Genomic DNA, 27,284 nt, shown 5'->3' with positions numbered 1-27,284 from the left:
CGTACGCCAAAACAAATGACCGCTTCCTAAACCCTAAACCTTAAACCCCCATTTTTAACTTGTTCGTGTTCTCTGAGGCAGTCCCGGACCCAGAAAACAACAGAGAAAATTGAAGCATCAACTGGCAAATCGCATAGTCGCATTTCCTCTGCATCTCCTCTCTTCAGCACTATCCCCCGCTTAAAACCCTAACAACAAAAGCAGCTTCTTATAGTTGTAGTTGTATCTACTGGCGGCGCCGCCTCTCCTTATTTTCTCAGGGACGGGCCTGGAAAAGTGAAGCATCAATGGCACACTCAAAAATGGAGAAGGAGCCAAATTTTGAAGCTTTGAAGGAGCAATTTCAACATCATATTGACTCCTTTGATCATCTGTTAGAAAGTGGTTTAGAAACCATGATGAGCAGTATTAAGCCTGTTTCAGTTCATAACCCCACCACCGGAGATACACTTCAAAATATCCTTTCGTAAATTTTAATTTCAATTGTTGTGAATTGCAGCTTTTTAATTTCGACTTTCGGTGGTTTTGTTGTTGTATTTCCCTTGACCTTGTTGTTTACTTTCTATCGAGCATCCGGAGTTGTATCCTCCTCTTAAGGATAATAGGGGAATGGCTAAGCCTTTACTTCCATATGAGGTGAGCTAATTTTCGTATCGTCGTTTCATTCTCTTCTGGGTGTCCGGAATTAAGGTCCATATCATGTTGAATTTGTTTTTTGCCTGTTAATAGTGTCGTCAAGCGAAGGTATCATATTCCGGGAAGTTGAAGGCTGATGTTTGCTTTCAGTATAATAAAGGAGCTGTTGTTAGGGACAGTTTTAATTTCGGGCAGTTTCCTGTGATGTTGAAGGTTGGTGGGTTTCCTCTTTTTTTCGCCCTTTTTGAATTGTTTTGAACTCATCTATTAATTTCTTGTGGCTATTCGAGCTGTTAATTGCGGTTGTCAAGAACAAAATCATATGTTATCATACTTTACATTGTCATGATACCTTTAGGTGAATTACCAAATCTATTTTGGAGGTATTGAGCTAGCTTATATGGGAAAAACTAGGTAATAACTCAATGCAGGTGTTGAATTTTTCTTAATGGATTTAGACCATTAAGCATAGGATGCTAGATATCGGATGCAATGTCCTCTTCGATATTTTGTTAGTGCGGTTCAGCGGTTGGTGGTTGGATAGTTCCGCAAACTATGAAAGAATTGTTATGGGGAATTTTGTAGGAGATAGGAAGAAGGAGCGGAGGCTATGCTGGTTTAAGGACTGAGAAGTATTTCAAAAGTTGTGGAAACATCCATTTGCAAAGGTCAAGAAGTCCTACCTATGAACTCTATGAAAAATCTAAGGCTCATTTCCTTTTAGTGTTTGGTTGTTAGGTTTCCATAAGGATGGAGTAGAGCTTAAATCCCTGCCAAAACCACGGTAAATCAACTCATTTGTAGCCGGGCAAACCTCACCTTTCCTCTTCTTTGTAGCTCCACCCACTTATGCATTGACCCAAATGTCCCAATTTTCCCTCTGAATTGTGCATGATAGCATCACTTCTGCTTTCCTATGTTGCCTTTCCAATCCGCCGAAGCATTGCTTCATGTCACTGTCAGTCCCTTATTTGACTTCTTTAATGTTTAATCTAAACATACTTACGCCTTTCGAGTTTCTATCAGATATGTTAGGCTTTTGGAGGGGCTACGGTGCAAGGGATTCTCTAGCTATATACATGTTCTGTTAGTTTTGTGGGTGTTTTAGTTAGAAAAGGATGAGATGATATTCTGTGGCAACTATGGCAAGTCCAAGGACGTGTTTATAATGGGTTGGCTAATCTACTTCCTTGTTTCACTTTGGTCCCTTGGGCCTACTGAAGGTTGCTTTAGTTATGGTCAATGATTTTAATGTGATTCATTTTCCTTTGTATTTTTAGTATATTTGAGTCTTTTGGGAGGCTTGCTGGTCCTTGGTGCTCATTATTTATTTCCTTAAAAGAAAGTTATTTCCATTCCCATTTATTACGGACACACCGCTTGATGGAGTTGCTGCTAATTGGTGAAATATCTTATTGAAAATTAGCCTGTTGTCTGATTGGTGCAATATCTGATTGAAATATCTGATTGGTGAAATATCTGATTGAAAATTAGCCTGTTGTCTAAAGATTCTAAACCATGACGTTGACCGGTTAAAGGAAATTACGGGGTACCAGTCATTTCCGTTTTCTTGTTCATTCATTTTTGCTACTATTGTCGAGCTTAATGCAATAGTAAATCTTAGAATGAAGTGATTAGAAGTTTCATATCTCACATGTTATTCAGTTTGCAATTGTATCAATCTCATAGAAAAAAACGCGGATGTGGTCGCGTTCGCTTCAACGGTTACGTTGTCGCGGAAACCGTTTGTAATGGAAGAATAGAACAGATTGCGGCTGACGCAGATTCACATTAGCATGTCTAAGCCTTATTATTACATTTTATGTCTAAAAAGTATTATATCATCACAATATTACCAAACCTATGACCTATCATGACATGAGTGAGTATTATATTTCGTGAACAAATAACCACTCGGAATATCATGTTTCATAAACTACATAACTAATTACTAAAATAATCTTGGTCAATTTGTGTAGAAGAATGGTGTAACGGGGAAAAAAACGTACTAACGCGGCGAGCCACCGTTACGTAACATACGACGAGGGGAGAAAGACGTGATTTTTGTCGCACCGATATGTAACGGGGTTTCGCGAAACGGCGAATCCAAAACCCGTTCCAGAACGGCCGTTACGTAAAGGAACGACCGAGTTTTAATTCCATGATCTATCTCTAGGCTTGTGCTGTGAGCAATTTTGGATTGACTGTGCTACACACATACGTTGCTACTATATTGTTGGAGACTTCACATTTTATAGATGATTAAGTATTACTTCTTATCCTTTCCAAGTAGGATAATAAGATAGATGTTTAATTTATTGATCTTTAGTCTTTTAATACAACAAATATGATTAAAAATTCAGAAGCTACAATTTTAAGATGGGTTGATTGACACCGACCAGCAGCTATGTATCCGTGAAATCACTATGGCAGGCAAATTAATTGTTCAAGTATAAAGTTGTGTACAAATTTATTTTTGTTTATCATGTTACCCTTTTGAAGCTTAATGTTACATTAGAAACCTAATGGGTTTTCTTTCCGTTTTCTTACAGTCCAAGATCTGCCATCTGAGAAATGCATCCCCTGGAAAATTGGTTTCTAACAAAGAGGAGCCAGCAGAGATGGGAGGGTGAGTGTCCTTGCTTTTGTGTGCTAGTACATATTTGTACTTGTTCATGTTATTTATTTTTATTGAAGCAATTATTAGCATAATGATATTTTACACAGTGCCACATATAGTGCTAAGGGTATTAACGTTGCGTTAGAATTTTTTTCTGAATGACACCAAGGAGTTGATGCTGATGCTGTGAAGTTATTCACCGTGAAATGGAAACTTTAGTGTCCTAACTCCCTGCTCTGGAGACACATAATTTCTAACTACCGCAGTTAGGGGCTTGATTTTATCTTACATATTAGACTTTGATGAGAGAAGAGCTTATAGGCATTTTAATATGACTTAAGAATCTTAATCAACAGACATGAATAGATAGATACTGCACGAACTATTTTAAACATACTTCCTCCGTTACAAGTAATTCCATCATATTCCTTTTTCTGAAACCTGATAATAATTGCACCATTTTCTTTCTTGCTATGGTTTTTATTATGAAATGACTATAATGCCCCTTTGAAATTGATAGTGGGGCTCGCCTATTTGATGCACTCGCCTTTTCCTTACCCCTCATTCCTCGACTCCGTGCATTTCCCATCATTTATATTAGAGCTTTGGAGGTTTGTTGAACTGCTCCTGACCCTTGTATGGTTGTTACCTCACACCTTTTAAATTGAGCTTCGATGTTAAAGCTAGATCAACTCATCATGGTAGGGGAAAGGGAGGTTAAATTGATTTGTGTTTAGAGGCTGATGCCTTTTGAGTAATGTATTTTTTCTTATCAAGGGAGATAACATGATGGCCAAGCTTGTCCTTTCAAAAGTGGAATTAGGGGTTTTGAATTTGAGCAATCGTTTGGTGTTAGCTATTAGTGTTTGGGGAAAAAATTTTGAGACGAGTATTTGAATTCGGTCTTTGCACTGAAATCTTCCCATTTAACTTTCTATTTTGAATTACGTATTATGGGGAAATTGGTTCTACAGGGATAAATCATTGGTTTCTCTATGGGATTTTGTTGTACTTTTTAATGGACCTTCTTTTGATGTAAAATTGCAAGGTCATGATGAGGAACACAGTGGTAAATGTTGATCCCTTGTATTTTCCAATTTCTAAAAAGTCACGGAGTGTTTGTCTTTTTGACATCGATGAAGTTCTTTCATGTGGTTAAGTTATAGCTAAATTCAATGATACCCGGAACGTGGTACGTTGCCCGGTTCGCTCGTTCTCGGTTCTCTGAGATTCACGACCCAGATAGATCGCCAGAGGTGATGCACCGGAATTAAAAACCCTATCTCTGCAATTGAAGAACTTTGATACAGATGAAGAAAGAGGAAGATAGCTTTTTTTTGTTTGTTAATAAAATAATAATGGAGGTCGCGTGTTGAAGAAGACGATGAGAAAGAAACGCCTTTTTTTTTTTCCTTTTACGAAGTATACACCCATGTTAAATGTTACTCCGACACTTCATCTAACGGTGGGTGTCGTTGTTGACACGACCCGACCCGCGACCCGACACTCGACACGTGTCCGGGGAGGTGCCGACACCCGGTGTCGGAAAAGAGTCCGAAGTGCAGTGTCGAAATCGGGAGTAGAAAAGAAGAAGAGGAAAAAAATCAAAATTTGTCGTTCAAGACGAAGATATAGTGATAAAATTCGTCTGGATCTTGAAGAATTTGAAACCCTAGATCTAGAAGTTGATGGTCGGGGAAGACGAGAGAAGAAAATATATATTAGGGCTTTTATTGTAGAAGAAAAAACGTGGTGAATGCACTCTTCAACCCTTATTTTCATTCATAATTAACTGAATCAACCATGGTTTCCGGCGACCTCTTCGTTGGGTTACTGGGCTTTGCACCTTTTCATTATCTTTTTTTAACCTTTTTAAAAAATAAACTAGACCTAGGGAGTGGGTCTGTCATATGTGGGAAGTGTGAATAAAGTAACAAACCCACGTGATATACTGATATCATTACCCAAAAGTCTCAATTTTCAATTTTCAACTTTTTATGTTTTATTTATTTATTACTCCAGGGGATATTATATGTTGACTTTTCAACTCTTTGTAGTTTTAATTTTATTATTTTATTACTCCCTCCGTCCCAAATTAGTCGTTACACTTACCTTTGCACAAAGTTTTAGGTGATAAGTGGTTGTTTGGTTATCAATTGTTATTTTATTGAAAAAGTAGATGTGATAGGAATTAATAGGGTATTTTTTAAATTGAATGAGAGAGGGTGTGGGGACAAAAAAAATTGTGGGAAGAGAGAAACAATATAATAATTGTGGAGTCATTCCTAATTTAGAAGTGTAACAACTAATCTGGGACGAACGAAAAAGGAAAGTATAACAACTAATCTGGGACGGAGGGACTAATATTTTAATCTTTATCTTTTTTGTTAATTAAATAACTATTTTTTTTTTAAAAGTGTCGCTTTTTTTTTCCGACATTTTATATGAGAGCCGTGTCTAAAATACAAGTCAAGACACTCCTTTGACCGTGTCGGGGTGTATAAATTTGGATCGGAGTGTCAGATACCTTGACACCGTATGTCTGAGTAACATAGGTTCTGACCCTTCCCCTTTTATTAATTTTTTACTATTTTAATTTTTCTTTTATTATTTATTATAGTTAGGTAGTGTGTACAGCTAGCTGTCTAGCTGTTTTTGTCCCTTTTGAGGGGAGGTATTAATAAAGTACAAAGTATCACTAGAGTCCTTATAAAAAACGGTTCCCCAATGTGATAGATTTCTTTATTTATTTTTATTTCTTCATATTGTTTTTGGTTTTAATTTTTACTGATTTAAAATTTAAAGTCCCAAAAAAAATTTAAAAAATTAACCCAACGTACCGGGAACGAGGCGGCGTTCCGGTTCCTGTTCCCGTACCACGTTCCGAAACGTCCCGTGTTCCATGCCACATTGGCTAAATTATTTAAATTGCATTTAAGCTTATTGTTATTAATAAGCTCCTGGATTTGTTAACTTCTTACACTTGGTGTGCAGGTTTTTCATCTTAAATGGAATTGAGAGGATCATTCGACTACTAATAATGCAAAAACGGAACTATGTGAGTGAACATTCCCTTATTCTAATTTTATGTGCCCTTTGTAAATTGTTTGTGGACCGTTTTCTTCTTTATGAATGAAGTATGCTAAGCTGGAAATACGGTGTTGACTTATCTTATTATCTATGTATGTATTTCTACTGCTAGTCTTAAAAATGAGATGTCTAAACTCTAAAGCAGTGATGAACTCGATTAGATTACTGTAGTTATTATTACTGCTGTCACTGTAACTCTGTAAGATAAAGAGACTGGTTTATCTACTTTATGTTTTTTTTATGAATTTTCATGTTGGTTATCTTTCTTATAAATATGCTGACTTAATATCTTTTATATTTCAGCCAATGAGCATGGTTCGTAGTTCATTTCGTGCCCGTAGAGAAGGTTATAGTGATAAAGCAGTTGCCATAAGGTTTCATCTAATCTCTTTCTTACATAATAAAGTATAAATATTCTTCTGTTTTTGGATTCAATAAAATCCACCTCTACAGCCCCATCATTACGAAACACCTACTGCCATAATCTGTAATTTAGATTCCTGCTTAGACAACTTGTCCTCTTTCTCTGTAGTTCTTTCTTTATTTGATATAATATTTTTTTCATAATAAAAAACTACCGTGTCCCGCTCCTTTCTGGTTTGATTGGTGACAATGGCGATCTCCTACGACGATTCATGTTAGCCGACCCCAAAACATTTTGGGACTAAGGCTTTGTTGTTGTTGTTGTTGTAAAAAACTCCCGTGCTTGATAAAGAAGAAAAATGAAAAACAAAAATAAATTAGGTCATCAAATGTGAAGTTTGAAGTATCCGCTCCATGAACTGCTGGATTTAGTCTTGTAAATATGACTACTGAACAATGAGAAATATTCTATGCCAAAGATTATGTTGGGCCGTGCCATTCACTGTCCCAGCCAATATTCCAAAATCCAATCACTGAGAGCTCTGTGAGCCACTGCCTGCATCAGGGCTACAGCATTACCTACTAGCTTTGGGTGAACGTGATGCATGTGGACATTTTCAAAACTCCTATGCAATCAATGTTCCAACACTTCAAAAATATTTTTTAATAATTTAAATCTTTATAAGGGTATTATAGATATTGTATGTGAATACTAAAGTTCTCGAGAGTTCCTTTATATAATAGAGATGTGTGAAGGCTCTCTTGAAGACATTGCATGGCCTGCATATGGAGTTGAGGGACCATTGTTTGATGAAAAGCCTCTGTGCTAAACCCTGTCATCCTCTGTAGATCTGGGAGATAATTCACACAGCCTTCTGTTTCTTTCTTTGATCTCTAATTTGACAGGGTTAACCAATAACTCTCTGGTTTCCTTAAAATTTTGTTTCCAGAAGAAAGATAATGGTACAAAGATGACCAAGAAGGTACAAAGATGACCAAGAAACAATCAGTGGCGATGAAAAGTTCTTGCCTTGTTAAGAGTTCCACTCTTAATGAGATCCTAGTTTTAACGTGGAAAATTTATAGAAAAGGAAATTGTCTGGAAGAACGCAGAAAGGAGAGAGTGAAAACCTCCCTGTAAGATGAAATCATGATAACAAGTTTTATATATCCAAATCCTTGGCTAGTTAAACCTTAGTTTTAAAAAGCGCGCTTTTTTGCGCTTAAAGCTCGGAAGCTCAGAAGCTCACACCAAAACGCTATGCCAGCCGAAGTCTAGCGACATACAAGAAGCGCGCGCTTCCTAGCGCTTCGGTGCTTCTGCGCTTCCTAGCGCTTTTGCGCTTCTTGTAGTCTGGGCACATCTGACCCTTCTTTTTTATAAAAAATAAAGCCACGTGACTCTAATCTTCTTTTTTAAAGTATCACGTGATTTTTTTTTTTTGAAAAGCGAATATTTGGGAAGCTTTTGATAATCCTAGTGCAATTTTCTCCCTTAGCCCGATTTTTCTAGCCTTCTCGCCGGATATCTCCCGTCGGATTCTGAATTTTTTTTTCATCGTTTTGATTTTTTTTTTTTTTTCATCTTTTCTTTCCATATTTTCTGAACTTTTGAAATTTTATTATTCCTTTCCGGGTGCGCTTCGCCTACGAAAAGCGTGCGCTTTCGCTTTGCGCTTAAGCTCCAGGGCCCTTTTGCGCTTCAGTGCGCTTCGCGCTTTTTAAAACTAAGAGTTAAACAGGCCTTGAATTTGCTTTTTCTCTCGAGTTCTCTCTTTTAATTAGATCTTGTGGTTGTTGCGGCAGTTGTAAGTCGTGATGGCTGACTGGCTGTGGATAGGATATCTCCTGGTGGTTGGGTTGTGGGGTCGGTCATCGGGAAGTGCTGGTGGAGTTGGGTGGTGAAGGGTTTGTTTATGTTTTTGGTAAGGTTGGTCAACTTTTGTGACTCTTGTCATGGTCTAGAGGAGTTTGAGGTCTTGTGAATCCCTCTGGGGTTGGGGGGAATCAAGGAAGAAAGGATTTAGGTTGGTCAGTGGGGAAAGGCAACAGAAAAAAGGAGCTACTAAACATAATAAAAAAAAGAAGGCTTTTTTATTGTGTGTCCTTTAACCCCCGCAACAAACATCTCCTTGGATCAAGAAGAAAAACACATGGGAAGTGTTGGAAAAACACATGGGGGGGTGGGGCTTGGAGGGAAATTTGTTTTCTCTTCTCTGGATAACTTTAAATAATTCCAGTGGAGCATGCTCTTTCATTTCTCCCCTTATCTCACTAAGAAAAAACAATTACCCCTATTAGATTCAGATCTTTCGTATGTTGCCATTTTTCACTGTTCTCTATTTTCATTTCCTTGTACTAGCCTCCCAGTATGCTGCAAATTTTCAATAGTGTATGCTGTCTTTCCATGTTGCTGATGTTTTCTTGTAACTTCTTTGATTTACGTAGTGCTCATGGTTGTTGTTGCCCATTTGTAGATGTGTTAGAGAAGACCAGTCCGCTCTTACCGTGAGACTATATTATCTAAATAATGGTAGTGCTAGACTTGGATTCGGGTGAGATATGCTGACTTTTATTGAATTGAAGTATATTGGCTGGTTTGTGCTGGAACTAAATTATAATTATTGACATGCTTTGTAGGATACAGGGGAGAGAGTTCTTGCTCCCTGTGGGAATTCTTCTGAAGGTTGGAATTTTTTTTGTGTGTGCCTTTTCTTCTTTTAAAGTTACGCTATGAATATATATCTTTCTAAAATTGGCAGGATAGCTTTCATATTATCTCTGTTTGCTGGCTGACTCTGATATCACATTGATTTGGTATGTTGGGAAGGTTCTACTTCCTCTCAAAGTGTTGCATGTTAATTCATTTTGGGATTCCACATATGTTTGCATGATTTTCATTTCCAAATTTCAGGATATTTATACAATTGATTAGTTTTAATGAGGTTTAAACTAGTGCGCACTTATGTGATGGAGAATTGCAATTGAGGGGAAATTTAAAATCTTGATTTCTATGTACTAGTGGTATGTTGGGGAATGTTGTGAAGTTAGGGTGAGATTGGAATGACGCTTCTGGTATGGGTTGTACTTGTATTTTTCCAGTGTTATGCGGGCCACAGCTCAAATCTTGAATGTAAAATTAGTCGTGTATCCTGAAACTGTGATCGAATACTGAACAAGTAACTGTGATCCATTTACCTAGTTCATCAATTCTTGATACCTAAATACATATATCTTCCTCAAAATCCACGCAATTGTGGGGATTTCCTTATCTAGTGCTTACATTGGGAACTTAGGTTGAAAATTGAAGCATTAATTGACAAGTCGGAAGTACGCAAGCACAAGGGCTGTTGCTTCCATGAGTTTAGTGACCGGACCTTCAGGTTTGTTAGCTCTTATAGTTGGTCATTGATCTGCTCTGTGCATGTTTAAGAGAAAGGGAGGAGATAGACTAGAGAGATTAACGTTACCAGATTCGTGGGTACTGAATTCTTGAATCTGTTCGCCCGTACTGAATCGGGTTCTCCAACGATGGTTTGCGAACCAAATTGCTGGTATTGTTTTGCCGAATCAAAAACCCTAGTTTTAGCTATTGAAGGTCAGGAAAGGCGAGAGAGGAAAAAACATGTTGGGGCTTTTATTTGAGTAGGATTTACATGTTATTCCGTACCGAATCGGGTTCGCGAACCAAATCGCTGGTATTGTCTTGCTGAATCAAAAACCCTAGTTTTAGCTATTGACGGTTAGGGAAGTCTAGCGAGGAAAAAAATTGTTGGGGCATTTATTTGAGAAGGAAATACATGTTATTTGAGTATGAGTATCAAAATAAAATCTTTATAATATATGATATTTTGAACAATTTTATAAAAAACCCAGAAAAGAAGTTCCAAACCCATCTTGCGAACCTAAAACCAGCCAACCTGCCAACACGAACCGTACCCCGTACCAAAGTGAACCACGAATCAGGTAACCACGAGAGAGATAATCAACTACTTTTTAGATCTCTTATGTTTCTTAGCCCTTAGTTTAATTAAGAAATGGTACAACTCTGCTGTATCCTTTAATGGAAGCTGAACCCCCTAACTACGACTCATAAACTATTCCTTCTTGTTGTTCTTTTCCTTAATTAAGGAAGATTAGACAAGAATAATTCCATCTTTGCTACATCTTAAACAGTCTCACCTTTAGATTAACTTAGATAATCCCACGTTTGGGGATTTCTCCTCAAACTAGTTCATATTCTTCATATTGACCTTAAACTTGAAAAGCTGGTAATTTGCAAATTATCATGCCACGAAGAATTATTTAACTGGTTCCTTCGATTGAAAAAAATAATGATATAAAATATTCTCTTCCAACCCCTCTCTCTGTCATGGCTAGAAGGTCTAGAACCCCAAAAATCACTTCTCTGACAACGGTAACTCTTCTCTCTCCTACTTGGGGCGGTTGGGCCATTATCACCATAAATGTCATCCAACCATCTCTCTTCTCACCAAACACCTCTATATCTCCTGGAAAACAGACAACCTTTTTTCACCACCATACCTCCACCTCTCTCCTTCTTCGAGTATCATTAAAACCAATCTCCAGAGGGAGTTCCCACCACATGATACCCTTCCTTCATGAATTTCTAAAACCTTCCTTCACGGCTCCACCTCCATTTCCTCCCTATTCTGTACTTCGTATAACGTATTATCCTTTTTTTTTGTTTCTACAATTACTTTAAGTGCTTCTTCCTCCTCCACCCTTTCTCTCCTTCTATGAGTCCTTTACATTTGAACTGTTGCTACTTTGACCTCTTTGTATTTTTTTGGTTTTTCTAATTCTTATTCTAGGGCTTTCTTTTACAAATTTTAGGGGGTCAATTTTTTTTTTTGAGAATGTTCTTTAATACTGATCCAAGGTTGGACAGCTTGGGCCTTGTGGATGGGGAACAAAGGAGTCTTGCGGATTGGACAAGCAGCTTGGCTGTGCTTTGGGGCTGCAGGGGGGGGGGGGGTTGCGGACTAGCGGTGGCCAGTGCACCAGTGGAGATAGGTTGAATATTGTTGCTGCTAGAAGGGAAACAATAGGGGAATGGTGATAAATTTTTTTTGTTTTTGTATTTAAATAAAATTAGAGCGCCAACTAGAATGCGCCAGATGACAGCGTTTACCTGTTAAACTGGTTGATAGAGGTAATAGTACCATTTGAGATAACAACTCTTAACACGGGATTGTTATTAGTTAATAGTACCGTTTCACTTTATTTGTCGTCTCTTATTGCCATTCGCCTCTTTACAAATACTCCTGTAGTCCTGTGTATATTTTGTTGATGGAATAATGTGGAATCTAACGGCAGGCACTTATTGAGGCAACTGATCATGAAATTTATGTGGCACTGACATGTTCCTACAATGAACAATATGAGGGAGTTGAAGGTGCCGTCGGCACACAACTTGTTGGCGAAAGAGCAAAAATCATTCTTGATGAGCTGCATGGATTATCACTTTTGACACGTCGCCAATGTCTTGAGCATATTGGTATGGTATAAGTTGTTTTTTCTTGGTTCACTTCTGGCTATGTTAATACATGTAATCGAGATTTCCTTAACAGGTAAAAGTGGGCGTCAGACAATGTCATAGTCATTTTTCTCGTAATCCAGCCATTAACTTTTTCTGATACCCAATAACCCGCGATATAATTGAGGGGGATTGTTCTATTGAATGATATAAAAATACTATTGTCCAATATCTATTTGTCTGAACGTATGATGAATAATGTCGCCTGCTATTTTTTTTTTCATGTCTTAAGATTATCTCTGCAGAACTGATTCTTTTGCTCATTTTTTAGGACAGTGCTTTCAACCTGTCATGGAAGGGCTAGAAAATGAGAGCTCTGTAGTTGTAAGTCTTGTGTTTTCCGGTTGCTTCCATGATAAGTGGTTTTTGAACCGGTGTCTATATGTTTCGTAAATCCTTAATCAGTGTGGTCTTATTTGATTTCAGGTTGGGGACTCTGTGCTCAACGATTTTATTTTTGTCCACCTTGGAACCAATAACCATGACAAGTTTAATCTTCTAATGTTGGTCTCACTATCTCTCCTAAGTCCATTTTCTTCTTCCTGGCTTTTTAATCGATAACATGAAATTTGTTCTAGATTCATGTTGCAGAAACTCTTTTCATTGGTAGATCAGACATCTGTTCCAGACAATCCGGATGCACTGCAAAATCAAGAAGTTTTGCAAGCTGGTCAATTAATTTCCATTTATTTGAAGGTATTACTTTTTACTCTGAACAAAAGTCATGTGATTTTGCGTGCATTTTTGTCTCCCTCCATTCTTGTGATAAATGGGGTAATTTTCATTATACTGTGTATTAGTCTGTTGCCCCCAAAATTAGTCCGCATTTTCCTTTGGAAATTGTTAATTCAAACCTTGAGGGTACTACCGCCACATTCATTTTCTGTGGAAAAAAAATGAATGGCTAAACTTGGAAATTAATAACTACGGAGTATAATAGATCAAATCAAATAGCACATTGACATACAAAACCAAATCAGATATTCTAATCAAAAGTTTTCCCTTGTCTAGATGATTATTCTATAGCGCATCCTCACTCACCAACCGTTCATCAACTTGCAAATATAAATGGAAAAGGCCAAGAAAGGCGAACTCCCAAAATTCTAATTCTTAAAGTAATTCTGACTTGATTCTGTTAGGTAATGATTTTTTTGGAAATCTGTTGCATGCACACCAACAAGGCAACAACATGCTCGCTAAATAACATCAATAATTCCATTTTAAGTCTTCAGACTCTTCACTAATGTCACACTTCCGCTGCTCCCAACACTTGATATATAACGACAACGACAATCATAAAGTAAAGAGGTGAGAGAAGGAAAGTGAGGTAGTTTACCCCATGTGATCACCCAAAAAGCAAGTGTTATGACTCCACTTGGATAGTTGCACTCAGAAAACTCCACCTTCTTTCAGAAAAACCCACTTGCACTCAAACAAAGTTGTTATAATGTAAATATAATGTAAAAGTTACTATTTAAGGAATCGTTGCACTGTAAAAAACAAATATAAGGAAGTGTTGCAATTTTAAGGGAACGGAGGAAGTACATAATTATTAGTAATTGAAAAAGATGGAAAGAGAGCGCTAGTAGGCGCCACTGATTCTATAACCACCTAATTCACCAGGGACATCTGTCACCCCTAATGTTAAACTTAGACCATGGCCAAACATTTTGAGAAGATATGACCCCAGTCACCCAGTGTGCACACCCCTCAGTAATAACCTAACATGATAAGTCACTGTAAACAGTCTGAAACTGGTAATAAATATTCTAGTAATCAAACATCACTAAGTTCACTACTAAACATGGCAACATATCTTCACCTTCTTGGGTATCCTTTAGGATTGTTTTTTTAAATAAAATATACGAAGTATGTGTCAGGTTCCTTTGTCACAGGTCTCCCCTCTTCTTAATGTTTTCCCAGAAATTCAATTGGTGCTGGCTGGACTATGGATAAAGTATAATTTAATGCCAATGGCCTAATTGGTAGTTGGACTTCCACCAGGTGGTAAACGAGTAAGAATGCAACTATAATGTTAACATAGTTGAATTGATGACTTTTAGTTTTGTGTGTTGGAGGTAGGTAATGCTTTCCTCTGTCTTGCTCGGTTCTCATGCTACTACATGCAATATGTCTATAAACGTTAGTCCACATGTACTATTATGCCTCGCAAATCTCCAGCAAGTCAGCAACCAAACTCTTACTATTTGAACTCCAATGTGTCTTTCAATCCCTACATTGCACACCTAGGGTTTTTGTTCTAAACCATAGATTTAAAATTTCCATTGATTTTGTATGACAAAGGTCCAATTGGATGAGTTTTAGAGGACCGAGGAAGAACAATTTTGGATTTTCAAGAGTAACGTGTGGCTTGTGGGACGTTTTCCGTGATTTAGGTAACACTTTGTTTTAGGGATGCCGTCCGTGATGTAGGTAACGCTGGCTCAAATTTTCGTGATGCAAGTTATCTACAGAAAAAAGGAACGTCAAATGTTGCTTAGAGGTTGGAACTTAACTCTAGATATACAAAAACATTAAAAATGGAACTTGAAACCTTGAAGAGGGGAAGATAAACCGTTAAAATCAGGATAACATAGCTATCTTCCACAATTCAGCAGGCCAACTTTTCTTACAGGGACGCAGCAAGATGTTATAATTGTAGGGGATGCGGGATTATTGGCAAAACCTTAGTCCAAGAATAATTGTAACATTTGAAATTTTACCTTTACAGGGAAAATACCATTAACTACATATACTTGTTAGAATTTAATGTCTGCCATGTTAAAAGGTCATATTTTCCCTTTACTTATATTGTGTTTTGGAATTTCATACTTTGTGTATGCTTTACAGTTTATGTTTCTTTTCAGGATAAACTACAGGAATGGCTTTATAAATCGAGGAAAATTCTTAATGATGAAATAAGCCAAAAAGGCGAAAAGTTTGATTTCAGCAGCTGTAAGCCATACTCTTCACCTATTTTCTCTTAGAACATTGTGCTGATTGATTGTTTCTTTCATTAGTTCTAATATCCAGTATTGCAATTTTGTTTCTGAGAGGTATGCCTCACTCAATGAAACAACTTTCGTGTTCTGTACAAAACCCTACTGACTTTTGCACCTTGAGACCCTTAGCTTTATTTGTTTAGGTTATGTAAGTTTTTATTATTTAGGTGTACTGATGAGACTGTCAGTCATTTGTTCCTGGTTGTGATATAACATCTTTTACTAGAGTAGGTACTCAACCTGTAGAGGGAGGATTGAGTTAAAATGTCAAAGAAGTGGTTGGTTGTCGCCTTACCGGTGGTGCTGAAGAATTTTGGTTTTGGGGTGGTTGCAAGGATTTGAGTTTATAGGGGTTGTTATTTGGTAGGGGAGGGTTGTTGGTGTTGTGATTTGGGTTTTACTGTGTTGGGGTAGGAATACGGGTGGCAGGGAGATGCTGGTGTTGTTGTTGGGCTGTTGATACCTGATAGTACTGGGGTCCAAATTTGGGCGATTGAGGATTGCTAATAGCTAATGTTGAAGGTGATTGAAGGCCGGTGGTGGGGGTTCTGGTGGGCTTTTGGTGGAGTTAGGTTTTGATGGTGTTTATGGTGGTGGTCAAAGGCGATCACGGTATACAAAGGAGTCTGTCGGTTTTATGAAATGGGCAGGTTGGAATCAGATTAGAGGCATTATTTTGGGGGGTGGGGTGGGGGAGGGATTTTAGAACCGAGAAAGAAGAAAGAGAATTCCAAATACGTCATCCAAACACAATCTTAGGGAATCATGGCTGTTAATAACCTTTCCTTGTCTTGAAACACTTTACCAAAGAGCCACTAAGAGTGAAGGATTCATTAGCTTTGTTGGGTAGTGAAGGGCAAAGGAGAAGGTTGTAGAGAATGCTATGATGGCTATCCTAGGAATTATTCTGTTTTAACGGAATGCACACACTTTTCTGGGAGACGTTGCTTCCCCTGATAGGTTATGGGATAAGGTTTCTTTGTTAGCGTCTTTGTGGGAAAAAGCAGCTGGAGCATTCACAAATTGTTACCTTGGGGAGATGCAAAGAAATTGGGCTAATTTGAAAAAAAATATTTGAATTTAATGAGGATATCTTGTCCTATGGCTGTACTCCTTTCTGTTTGCTTAATAATATCCTTTTTTTTATAAAAAGATGATTGCATGATATTGTTTCTGTCTCTCTTAGAGATAATCTGCCTTTGCTGTGACACTAATCTTACTGCGATTGAATCCTTTTAAGTGATCTTATTCATTACTTTTTGTTTCCCAAAGTCTTTTGAGCTTTTAATTTCTTTATATTGTGCTACTTCTGGATGCACTTTTTATTTCTGAAGAACAAAACCTAGCTGTAGTTGTTTGCAAAGTGGTTTTTCTGATTACTCAGTTTCTACTCATTTCCCTTCCCAATGAAACATCTCAAAATAGTTTTTTTTTCAAAATGTCCTGCACAGGTATGCAAATTTGTGAAATTGATTAATGATTTATTTTTCCTGTGCACTGAAACAATGCAGTAGGCGATGTCAAGAAGCTGTTAAACAAAAATCCCTCCACACAAATAGGTACTGCCATCGAGAATTTGCTGAAAACGGGAAGATCGGCTTCATCGTCAAGCCTTGACTTGCAGCAGGTATCAAATTCTGAGCATATTTGTTTCCTCATAGTCTTCTATTGTTATTTTACACTCTAAGACGAGTTCTAAATAAGTAACAGTTATTATGATGTATGAATAATTTTGTCTTGCAGTCCTTCCATTTGGTAGTTGACTAGTTATGGACGAAACTGTAGTGTGCTGGATTTTGATGTTCTTGTTACTATCTGGTAACTACATTAGTTTTGTTTGAACCAACGTTACCCGGAGCGAGGGAAGTTGCATTTTTCCACGACCCAAGTCATTTGTCCTGGTTCGCTGAAACCGACGACCCGGAGTACTAAACCCTAGATCTAGATATTGAAGGTGCAAAATGCGAAATTTATTTCTTGATATCTTAGGGATTTTGTCACCCATGAACGTTCATTTTTCGGTGTTTGACGGTGGTTGAAGAGAAGTTTTTAGAAGACTACGTTTGTTCTTTATTTTTAAATAAAAATTAAATGTGGAACGGGTAGTTGGAATCTTGGGAAAAGATAAAATAGTAAAGTAACACGTGACAAATACCCATTGCCAAATTATACCGTTCATTTTTTTTTATTATTTGTCTTGTCTGCCGGTACCCTTATCTTTTTTCTTTTCCCTTTTTCTTACAGGCTTATCTTTATCTTTTTTTCTTAACATTTGACTTTTCAACTTAGCATAGTTTTCACTGTATTTAAAAATAATAATTAAACCCATCGTTCCGGGTTCTCCAATGGTCGCGTTCCCGTCCCGCGTACCGCTATGTCCCGCGTTCCATGTAACTTTGGTTTGAACTTCAAAAGCCTTGTGAGATTGAAGGAGCAAGAAATTGACGTGACATTGTTTAGACAGAGAGTTTGTTTGCCTGTATTTCTTAGTGAGACCAGTTTTAAGTAGAACCTCCAAGTGACATAAAGAACTTGAAGTTTAAATTCTTAACAACATATTGTTGAGTAGATTCCTTACATATCTTCAATCTGAACATGTTATTCAGTATTTATAGTGATGCATTTGAAGGTATACAAGTTAGTGGTTTACTGCGATGGCTAGTATCTTAAGAACATTAGTTTCTTTCAAATCTTGATCTAGTTCTCACTTCCCAGATTGCCACCTGTTTCTGTTATTCTCAAAATCTGGGATATAATGGACTACTGACTTACTGAGACCCAGGTGGTAGGCCTCACATAGTTGGCAAAGTGTGAACTGTTGCAGGACAGTACTTGAACTCTATTCGCAAAAATACACTGAGCAAACTTTCTTTTTTTGTTATAAAAAATCTTCATTGTTGGAATAGTTTTGGGTCGGATCGGGAGAATATTCTATCCAATATATCGTGGTCCATAATTTGTTTTGTAACTACTAAAACAGTGAGAATCCTTGAATTACTTCAACATTTGCAACTGTCATCGTCAACTGAATTTTGGCATCTTTGTTGTTCATTTTCAGCAGATATTTTGCAGATTTCTTAAACGTTTAACTCTGCCTTTCTTTGTTGAACTTTCCTGTCGAGTTATTAAACTCCGGTGACCATAACTTTCTTCTGCATGCTCCCTAACCACTTTGGAATTTTTAACATCATGTTATATTCATTCAGAAAGCAGGCTTTGCTGTTCAGGCTGATAGGCTTAACTTCCTGCGCTTTCTTTCGAACTTCCGAGCTGTTCACCGAGGTGCTGCTTTTGTTGGGGCTCGTACGACTACTGTGCGAAAGCTGCTTCCTGAGTAGGCTTCTTACTTAAGTTCTATTTCTTCTTCAAAATATTTTCTTAATTCTTTGTTTAACAATATTCAATTCATGCAGGTCTTGGGGTTTTCTATGTCCGGTGCACACACCTGATGGAGGGCCTTGTGGATTGCTGAATCACTTGACATGTACATGTAGTAAGTGGTTACATTGCTTTTTCAAAAATAAATAAATTCTACTTTAAGTTTTTATGTGTTTCATGGCCTGGAAGAATAATAGGAACGTGTTTTGTTTCATGAATTCAGGAATTACATCTTTCTTTGACCACCGTGGAGAAATAAAAAACTTTGTCACAATGAGATCGTCTATCATTGAAGTATTGGTGAGGATGGGAATGAAGTCCTCATTGCCAAAGCTTGTCCAAGCTGGTCCTCCTAAAGTTCTTCCTGTCCTCCTTGATGGACGAGTAATTGGGTCTATACCGTCTGGTCAAGTTGAAATTGTTGTCAAACACTTGCGGAGATTGAAGCTGTCATCAGCAACAGCGGTTCGTTTCTGGGCATCTATGTGATTTCTTGAAATTTACTTGCATCATGATGTTCTTTGCTTATATGTTGCAGGTTCCTAGCGATTTGGAAGTGGGTTACGTTCCAATGAGCTTTGGTGGAGCTTATCCTGGATTGTTTTTATTTACTAATCCTTCTAGGTTTATTCGTCCAGTTAAAAATATTTCTATTCCTTCTGAAGACAGTAATGATGTTGAACTAATTGGCCCATTTGAACAGGTAAATGTTGACGCTATAGTCTATTCCCTCACTCTTTAAATCTACTTGGTTCCATTCAGTTACGTGGCCGAATAACCAAATAGGTGACAAAAGTAACCCTTTTCCATATTGGTATTTAAAGTGCCCCTTTTACCCCCTTTTCTTCCCCTTCAATTCTCTCAGTTTCCCCTTCTTTGAGTTGATTTCCTACCTCAAAGAATGGTGAAATTGGGGTGAACAGAAAAATGAGGGGAACTGAAAAGAAAAAATAGTTTTGTATTTGGGTATTCAAGGTAAACACATCTCTAAAGTAAAATCCGGTGTTTACTTTTTGTTATTGATTGATATTTTGTAAATATTCATATGGCAAAGCAGTGCAATTTTACAATCTGTTTGGTGGTTTGGGTGCAGTTATGTCGTATATGCTGTTTAGAGCTGTTTATCCTTTCCGTCTGCGAATGAGCTTGTTAACATGTTCCCTTCATTTTCTTTTTAAGGTATACTTGGAAATCCGATGTCCCGATGGTGGAGACGGAGGGAGACGAGAAAACATTTCTGCAACTCATGAGGAAATACATCCGACTGGGATATTAAGTGTTATCGCTAATCTTACGCCGTGGTCTAATCACAATCAGAGTCCACGTAATATGTACCAATGCCAGGTTCATCCTAAATTTCTTTTTGTTGAATCCCCTCCTCTAGTACTGGCTGCTTACTACTTGCTTTTCTCCTATAAACCTATGTGCAATTTATTTCCGATTTTTGCTCAAGTGTAGATGGCAAAACAAACTATGGGTTTTTCGGCTCAAGCAATCAAATTCCGTACAGATCAAAAGGCATACCATCTTCAGGTTTGTTGTTTAAGAACCTGGTTGTTTTTTTGCATTGTCTAAACTTCTTGTAGTAGCTTGAGCATTCAGTGTGTTATTTAGATATGACAACAAAAGGCTTATTGTCAACATAATAATTCTTTTATTTAAGTATTTCTTTTTTGGGGTGTGCTTGCTAACTACGGAGTATCAATTTCCTAGAATACTTTTGGTTTATGATGGGGTTTCCAAATGAAGCCTTTAATTGAATAATGAAGAGAGAGCTGGAATTGTCTATACAGGTTCTTTGAGTGCTACCATGTTATATCCTTAAGTTTGAATGTTTGGAGCGATGTGACAAGAATTTACGTACAGAATAAACTTTTGTTGTCTTCAACCATTTTGAATTTTAGTGAACAAGTTACGAACTTAATCCATTTTTCTATTCAATACTTCCTACATTTTTTTTAACTTGCACCATTTGGTTGGGCACAAAGATTAAGAAAAATTGTAAATATCAAAATTGCCCAAATGATAACAAACAAAACAGAGGGAATAGGTTAGGCAACAATGGTAAATGTGAAATGTCAGTAAGGGCAAAGTGGGTATTTAGTGTGTGACCAAAAGGCATGTGAAAACAAACCATAAAAGGAAATGGTGCAACTAATATGCAACTTCCATAAAAGGAAAATGGTGCAAGTAAAAAAAACCGGAGGAAGTTAAAATTTTGTTCTAATATTTTCTTTCAAAATAAAAATTTACTGGGCTTTTGCAGACTCCTCAAAGTCCAATTGTGCGCACACGTTCCTACACCAAGTATTGTGTCGATGAATATCCCTCTGGGACCAATGCAATTGTAGCAGTTCTGGCTTATACCGGGTAAAAACAGCGACAAAAAGATATAGTTATATTTTGATTCAACATTTACATTAACTCAAGTTCCTCCTTTCTCCAGATATGATATGGAAGATGCCATGATTTTAAACAAATCTTCTGTTGATCGTGGAATGTGTCATGCCCAGATATATCAGGTTTGCATATGAATCCCCTTTTTCTTGATTTTTTTTTATCTGTTTGATTCTTCTGTGTTCTCTGCTGGCGAAGTGGCAATAACTCAGGTTTATAGTTTTAGCTTAGTCAAGTCTGAACTCTGAAGGCATACTATTTATGTTGTAAGAAGACAAGTAGTTGAAGTATAGTATTTTACAGTTGGTTTTGGGGAAATGCTAAAACAAGCAACCTCTTATTGTCCAGAAAGGTTTCTGCTTGTACATCTTCTCCTTGGTTCTTGAAGTCACATGAGCCAACTTGATGGGAAGACATATCTGGCCTTTGAAAAATGCCATCACTTCTGCATGGTACTCTTGGTGTCGAATTGATCCTGCCAGGGTGCCCATATAGTTGATCCGGCTAGAAGCTTTTATATAGAAAGTCTGTGAGGTAGACGACTTGTTAAACTCAGAGTGAGGGTATTTGTTTGGCTATTCATTTTTAAATGACTTGCCATGCTGAATGATCCTTATGGTCTTCAGCCAAAGAACTGCCTTTGTCAGCAAAGAATACTGGATGAAACTACAGATTCCAGGGCTTCTGCTTGTAACCTTATTGCCATGCTGTGATTCTTATTTGAGCTTTGGCCAGGCCCTCTAACACTAGTTCGTAGTCAATGACCAGTAGAGCTATTGGTCACGAGGAATCTTTTAGCATATTTGCTAGTCAATTTAGGAATATCAATGTACTTCACTTTCTGCAATGCCTTCTTATATTGCATCTGCTCATATGGATGATCTTGCAGACAGAGACTATTGATTTGGCTGAAGAAAGTAGCAGATCTGATCGTTCAAGCAAAACTTTTCGAAGAAGTACTGTTGATCAATCATCGCATTCTTTGATTGATGTAGATGGACTCCCTTATGTTGGGCAGGTTGATTTGTGTTTTCTTTTGCATTTACCTTGACCATTTACAATGTCTTCAGGATTCATATGGGAGCTAACAATTTATTCGCATTCAGATGATTCATCCTGAACAGCCATACTGCAGTGTTTACAATAGCACAAGTGGCACAATTTTTACTCAGAAAATGAAGGGTTCAGAAGCGTCATATGTTGATTATGTAGGCATTGATGGAAAGAACAAGAAAGAGCTTCAGAAGGTACTGTGTGTTCTTTACCGGTGGTGTCTTTTTTGATAAAACAAACTGTGAATATGCTGTCAAAAGAAAAAAAACTGTGAATATCAATGTTAAATTATGCACCATATAGAATTTTTAATCAATTAAATTACTTTTTCATTTATACTTTGTTTGACTTTCACGTATCAGCAATCCAGTTTTTGTTTCTTGTCATTTGTTGTGAGACTCAGTTACTTTTCAGTTATTTGTCAGCAATCCAGTTTTCATTTAGAACGCTATTTTCACCATGTTGCACAAGCTAACCTAACTTGGGTAGTTGAAGTATAACCAAGAGTCTGTTCATTGGAATATTGTTTTCTTACCCTATTGTTAACGATTTGTATGTGGAGTATGTTTGTCTCTTAATTTTCTTCGTACGTGGTTTGGCATGGAGATTAAGAGTGGTAGTGATAGAATAAATGACTGAAAGTGGACAGAGAGAAACCAGTAACAAAAATGTTGGGACCGAGAGAGAAAAGTGCTTGATGTGATAAAAGAGAAGTGCGAAGAAATATTTTGTGATAACAGAAAAGTAGAAGTAAAAGTAGAAGAGCGGTCCATTTCCGATGGAGCCAAAGATTCATTTGTTCTTTTGGCTGTGGGATGTAATGAACTAAATCAAAATGGCTTTTAAAACCTCTTCGCTTCCTTTCCATGAAGGAGAAGATGGTTGTCCCGTTGTCGTCCCGTTATCGCTTTTGGGTCAATTGGAAACAACCTCTCTGCAATTGCAGGGGTAAGGTTGCGTACACCCGACCCCCCCTTACCCCGTTTCTTGCGGGAGCCTCTTTGAGGCAATGGGGTAATGATAATGAGAAAAGTAGAAGTGTAAAAAATATTCAGGGACAGAGAGTGTACTCCTATTTTCTGTACAAGTTGCCAGTTTGATTTCTCTATGGTCTGTACATGCCTTGGTAGAGAGAAAATATTATGGATTGTCTCTCTGATTATCAGGTTAATATTCGGTTTCGGCGTCCAAGGAATCCTATTATTGGGGATAAATTCAGCAGCAGGCATGGGCAAAAAGGTGTTTGCTCTCGGTTGTGGCCAGATATTGATATGCCATTTTCTCATAATACTGGGATGCGTCCTGATCTTATCATCAATCCGCATGCATTTCCTTCAAGGATGACAATCGCAATGCTTTTAGAATCCATTGCTGCAAAGGTAACCAGCAAGTCAATCCATATTTTTTTATTTCTACAGATGTGTTAGCCTTCTGATTTCCTGCTCAGTTCTTTTTGAGATATTATTGATAGTATGCAGGCAGCAAAGTGGTTGGAGCTCTCCTTGTGTGGGAAGTGCTACCCCCCTAGCATAAAATCCATGTTGCTGTCTATTATCAATTTCATCAGTTTATACTAAAATATCTCTAAATAATTTTGGGTAGCATTGTTCATGATCACAAAGTCGACAAAAGAGTTCTGTTCTGATCGCAAGGGTTGTAAAATTAATAAGTTATGTCTTCTCTTACATAAACGGGGAAATAGGCTTTTGATTTATGTTTGATAAATGCAAGTAGTAATTGCGTACTTTCTAAAAGGAGGCCAAACAGTATTTGTTGTCGTGTTCTCGATAACAGTAAGGTGGTAGTGATATGAACAGTCAACACTAACATTGTGTTCTCTCATATGTTGTAACAGGGTGGCAGCTTGCATGGAAAGTTCGTTGATGCAACCCCATTTGAGGAATCACTCAAGGGCGCTGATGGAGAACATGGATCTGAGTCAAGTTCACTTGTTGATGAACTTGGTTCCATGTTAACAGCTCATGGATTTGATAAATATGGTACAGAAGTCTTGTATAGTGGAGTTTATGGAACAGAGCTAACATGTGAGATCTTTATTGGGCCTGTTTATTATCAAAGATTGCGACACATGGTTTCAGACAAATTTCAGGTACGTCCGGTCGCACGTCCTCTTCTTCATTTTTTTCATATTTGTTTTCTCTTTGTTATTGCACATCGCAGTTTTCTTGATTTCCCCCTAGAGAGCAATAGAAGATGGGAGACTAGCATCAAATGTGGAAAATGCACAGGCCGGTCTTATAGACCTAATTTTCTTTAGGTCCTTATTTCATAGATTGGCAAATGTGTCTTGTATGTGGAAAGGAACTTGTCAGGGGTAGACTCGGCATATAGAAGCTGGTTTGAATATTCTCGAACCGGTAGCCTTCCACCTCTCGAAGCACTTTATAGTGTGCTGATCTTCTGGATGGTCCCTCGCTATGGGTTGAAACAGATTTTCCTTTGAAGACTCCGCTATCTCAACCGTAGCTTTTGAGCTAGAAGAGTCTGGCCCAGAGATTTCCTCTAGGACTTTCCAAGCTGGTTGGGCCAGATGATCCAAGTACTTGCTCTTCAAAAATGGTTTTCATGTAGCCTTTTTGTTATTGCTTTGCAGGTTCGTTCAACTGGAAAAGTGGATCCGATGACACGACAGCCTATAAAAGGTAGAAAGTTTGGTGGAGGTGTTCGGTTTGGCGAAATGGAAAGAGATGCGATGCTTGCACATGGAGCTTCATATCTACTGCACGACAGGCTACATAAAAGCTCTGATTATCACATTGCTGATGTGTGTTCTCTCTGTGGAAGCCTTCTCTCTGCTACAATTATCGAACCACACAAACAGGTGGTGCAAAAAATTAATGGATTACCTCCAGCAAGGGCTCCCAAAAAGGTTTACTGCCATTCTTGTAAGACCAGCAAAGGAATGGAAACGGTCGCCATGCCATATATTTTTCGATATCTAGCTGCGGAAATGGCTGCTATGAATATTAAGATGACCCTCAAACTAAGTAAAGGAGCAGGAGCTTGAAAATTGATATACAAGCTTGTTTATGTGATTAAGCTAAGCTAAGTAGCATGTTGTATCATTCGAGGCAGTGCATGTGGAGAGTACATATATTCTTGCTTGATCAAAGGGGCAAATGCGCATGCATATGGCACAAATCTTCTCTCCAAAAGTTCTCAATTTTGCTTATTTTTACGTTTTTGTCAGCATACAACTACGATGGTGATTGTATCAATTGCATTCTAAATTTATACCAAGTATTTGTTTAAATCAGTCTCTTTTTTCCCTCTGAATCCTGAGTCACTTTCGCCCCCGTATGCTGCAATCGTGTCCTTGTCATCTCATGGGTCTGGCATATTGATTCTGTGCAGGTATTAGTGTCATCCTGTTAAATAAGGGGAACAAGAAAAATTATTCCTTATGTTGATTCTGTACAGGTAATAAAGGTGGCCGTGGGGCTAGGGTTCTTCTGGTTACATGAACAATTCCGACAGCGATGGTGCATAAGTTGTATTTACTGATGATGGGAGCTAGGGAAGCCTCTGAATTCCCCCCACTATTGAGCTTCCTTTTTCTTTTGTTTTTTTGAGTATGTTCAAGTTAAAGTAAAATCGCTAGATACTTGAAGAAGTCAAGATCGCATGAAAACATTGTGTGGTAAAATTGGGAGAACTTTCTAGCTTAAAAATAAGAAAATAGATGTTGTCAGGAGATTTCGAGTGTATAGATTACGAAGTTTGTGGAAGAAATTATGGTTTGTTACTGTAACTATTTTTATACTCAAAACACTTTGTGACCAAAGCTAATCTTGATTGTAAAACATTTGTTACCATGGATTTCTCCCTGAACACTTGACAATACTCCCCTAAGGTTGAAATAGAGTACTCTTTGATATCATCCTGCTTGCGTGCCTGATGTTTGCGTGTCCGATTACTTCCTTTTCTTATACATGTATAATTGTTGACAAATTATTATGTAAGTTTAGATGTTTTCTTGTACTAATGCCCTGTAACTCTGTAAAGCTAATAGGTTATAAACTAAAAGGAGATGGAGGAAGGGATCTTAAAGTAGGATTGAACAACTCGTATGATAGTGCAGAAACTATATTCAACCGGTGATGGAGGGAAGCTTGTGAATTTCCCTCTGTTCCGATTGAACAACTCACCAACTATCTCTTCTTAAACTGGCTCAATTAACTGATCTTTTTGCTTAAACTAACAAAAATAATGGCATTATACTTCCTATGTCTTAATATCTTCAATTATTTTTAGAATGTACAGGAATGAACATTGTCTGATGTGGCTATCCAGTTACTAAACTTGTAATTTGCTAGTCATCAAGTGTGTGGCCAATTGGGATTTCAAGTAAGCGATGATTGATGACTTCGTACAACCTAGAAAGCCTGTTATATGGATAATAAATAGGATAACTACTTCTATATATACTACTGATATATAACATGGATAATATGGCATATAGCTGCTCTCAGAGCTTGAAACTAACTTGGATTTTAGTCGTTATTTGACAGTTGTTAGGTTGAACCTACTTTTCTTTGGTCGCAAGTTCAATACAGACTAGAACAATCAGACCTATTTCTACTAGAGTCACTAGTTGTGTAACATCTTATGATTCTCTTCAATATATTGTTACAAAGTATCCTTGGTCCACTAATTACTCAAATGCAACATCCTATACTATTGAATTTTGGAATGGTATAGGAAATTAACTTTACAGGACAAATTCTTGGATTTGCAAGCAGATACTCATGCTAATTGTCATGAAGCATAGAATTGTTTCAAGTTCAATGTCGAATCTTTAACATCATTCACAAAAGAGTCTGAGCAGGTAATGCTTAAAAGAGTCCATATGCGTCTCATGTGAGGTTTTTAGGTGGTAAAAAACAACTTTTAATTTATTTTTTTAGACAGTAAAATACATGTTTTTTTTAGGTGGTAAAAAATAATTTGTCCTAATAATTTTGTGTTTTTCAAAAATATTTTTATGTTGATATTTCATTTTCTTAATCAAATATTTAATTAAAAGAGAAAAACAATAAAAATTATTTTCATAATTTAAATAAAATTAACAACAAAATTCAGAAAAACAATTAAAACTAATTTCATAATTTAAATAAAATGAAAATAAAAAAGACAAAAAATCAGAAAAAACAAAATAATATTT

General features: G+C 37.3%; 1 protein-coding gene across 1 annotated transcript; it reads left to right on the top strand.

Moving 5' to 3' along the window:
- On the top strand, positions 1-25,376 carry LOC110791578 (DNA-directed RNA polymerase I subunit 2). The gene is made up of 27 exons (XM_021996327.2): positions 1-456; positions 560-636; positions 730-849; positions 3,189-3,265; positions 6,251-6,314; positions 6,650-6,720; positions 9,187-9,264; positions 9,350-9,395; positions 12,050-12,230; positions 12,541-12,593; positions 12,696-12,772; positions 12,848-12,965; positions 15,137-15,224; positions 16,783-16,898; positions 18,478-18,605; positions 18,685-18,764; positions 18,873-19,114; positions 19,188-19,352; positions 19,829-19,993; positions 20,108-20,182; positions 20,916-21,019; positions 21,096-21,171; positions 21,936-22,064; positions 22,153-22,293; positions 23,266-23,478; positions 23,955-24,209; positions 24,714-25,376. Exons 1-27 carry the CDS (start codon positions 288-290, stop codon positions 25,125-25,127), a joined length of 3,522 nt encoding a protein of 1,173 aa, XP_021852019.2. The 5' UTR covers positions 1-287; the 3' UTR covers positions 25,128-25,376.
- Positions 25,377-27,284: the final 1,908 nt, after the last annotated feature.

Source organism: Spinacia oleracea, chromosome 1 (assembly GCF_020520425.1).
Source record: "Spinacia oleracea cultivar Varoflay chromosome 1, BTI_SOV_V1, whole genome shotgun sequence".
Classification (NCBI taxonomy): domain Eukaryota; kingdom Viridiplantae; phylum Streptophyta; class Magnoliopsida; order Caryophyllales; family Amaranthaceae; genus Spinacia; species Spinacia oleracea.
Note: the sequence above shows the minus strand (reverse complement) of the source record. Positions and strands in the feature narration are given on the sequence as shown.

Bases quoted from the DNA above. Each gene is read 5' to 3' on its own strand.
- LOC110791578 (XM_021996327.2), top strand. From the start codon at position 288: ATGGCACACTCAAAAATGGAGAAGGAGCCAAATTTTGAAGCTTTGAAG. The intron at 6,721-9,186 runs GTTTCATCTAAT...GCCCATTTGTAG, and splicing joins GATAAAGCAGTTGCCATAAG to ATGTGTTAGAGAAGACCAGT. The intron at 16,899-18,477 runs GTATCAAATTCT...ATATTCATTCAG, and splicing joins CAAGCCTTGACTTGCAGCAG to AAAGCAGGCTTTGCTGTTCA.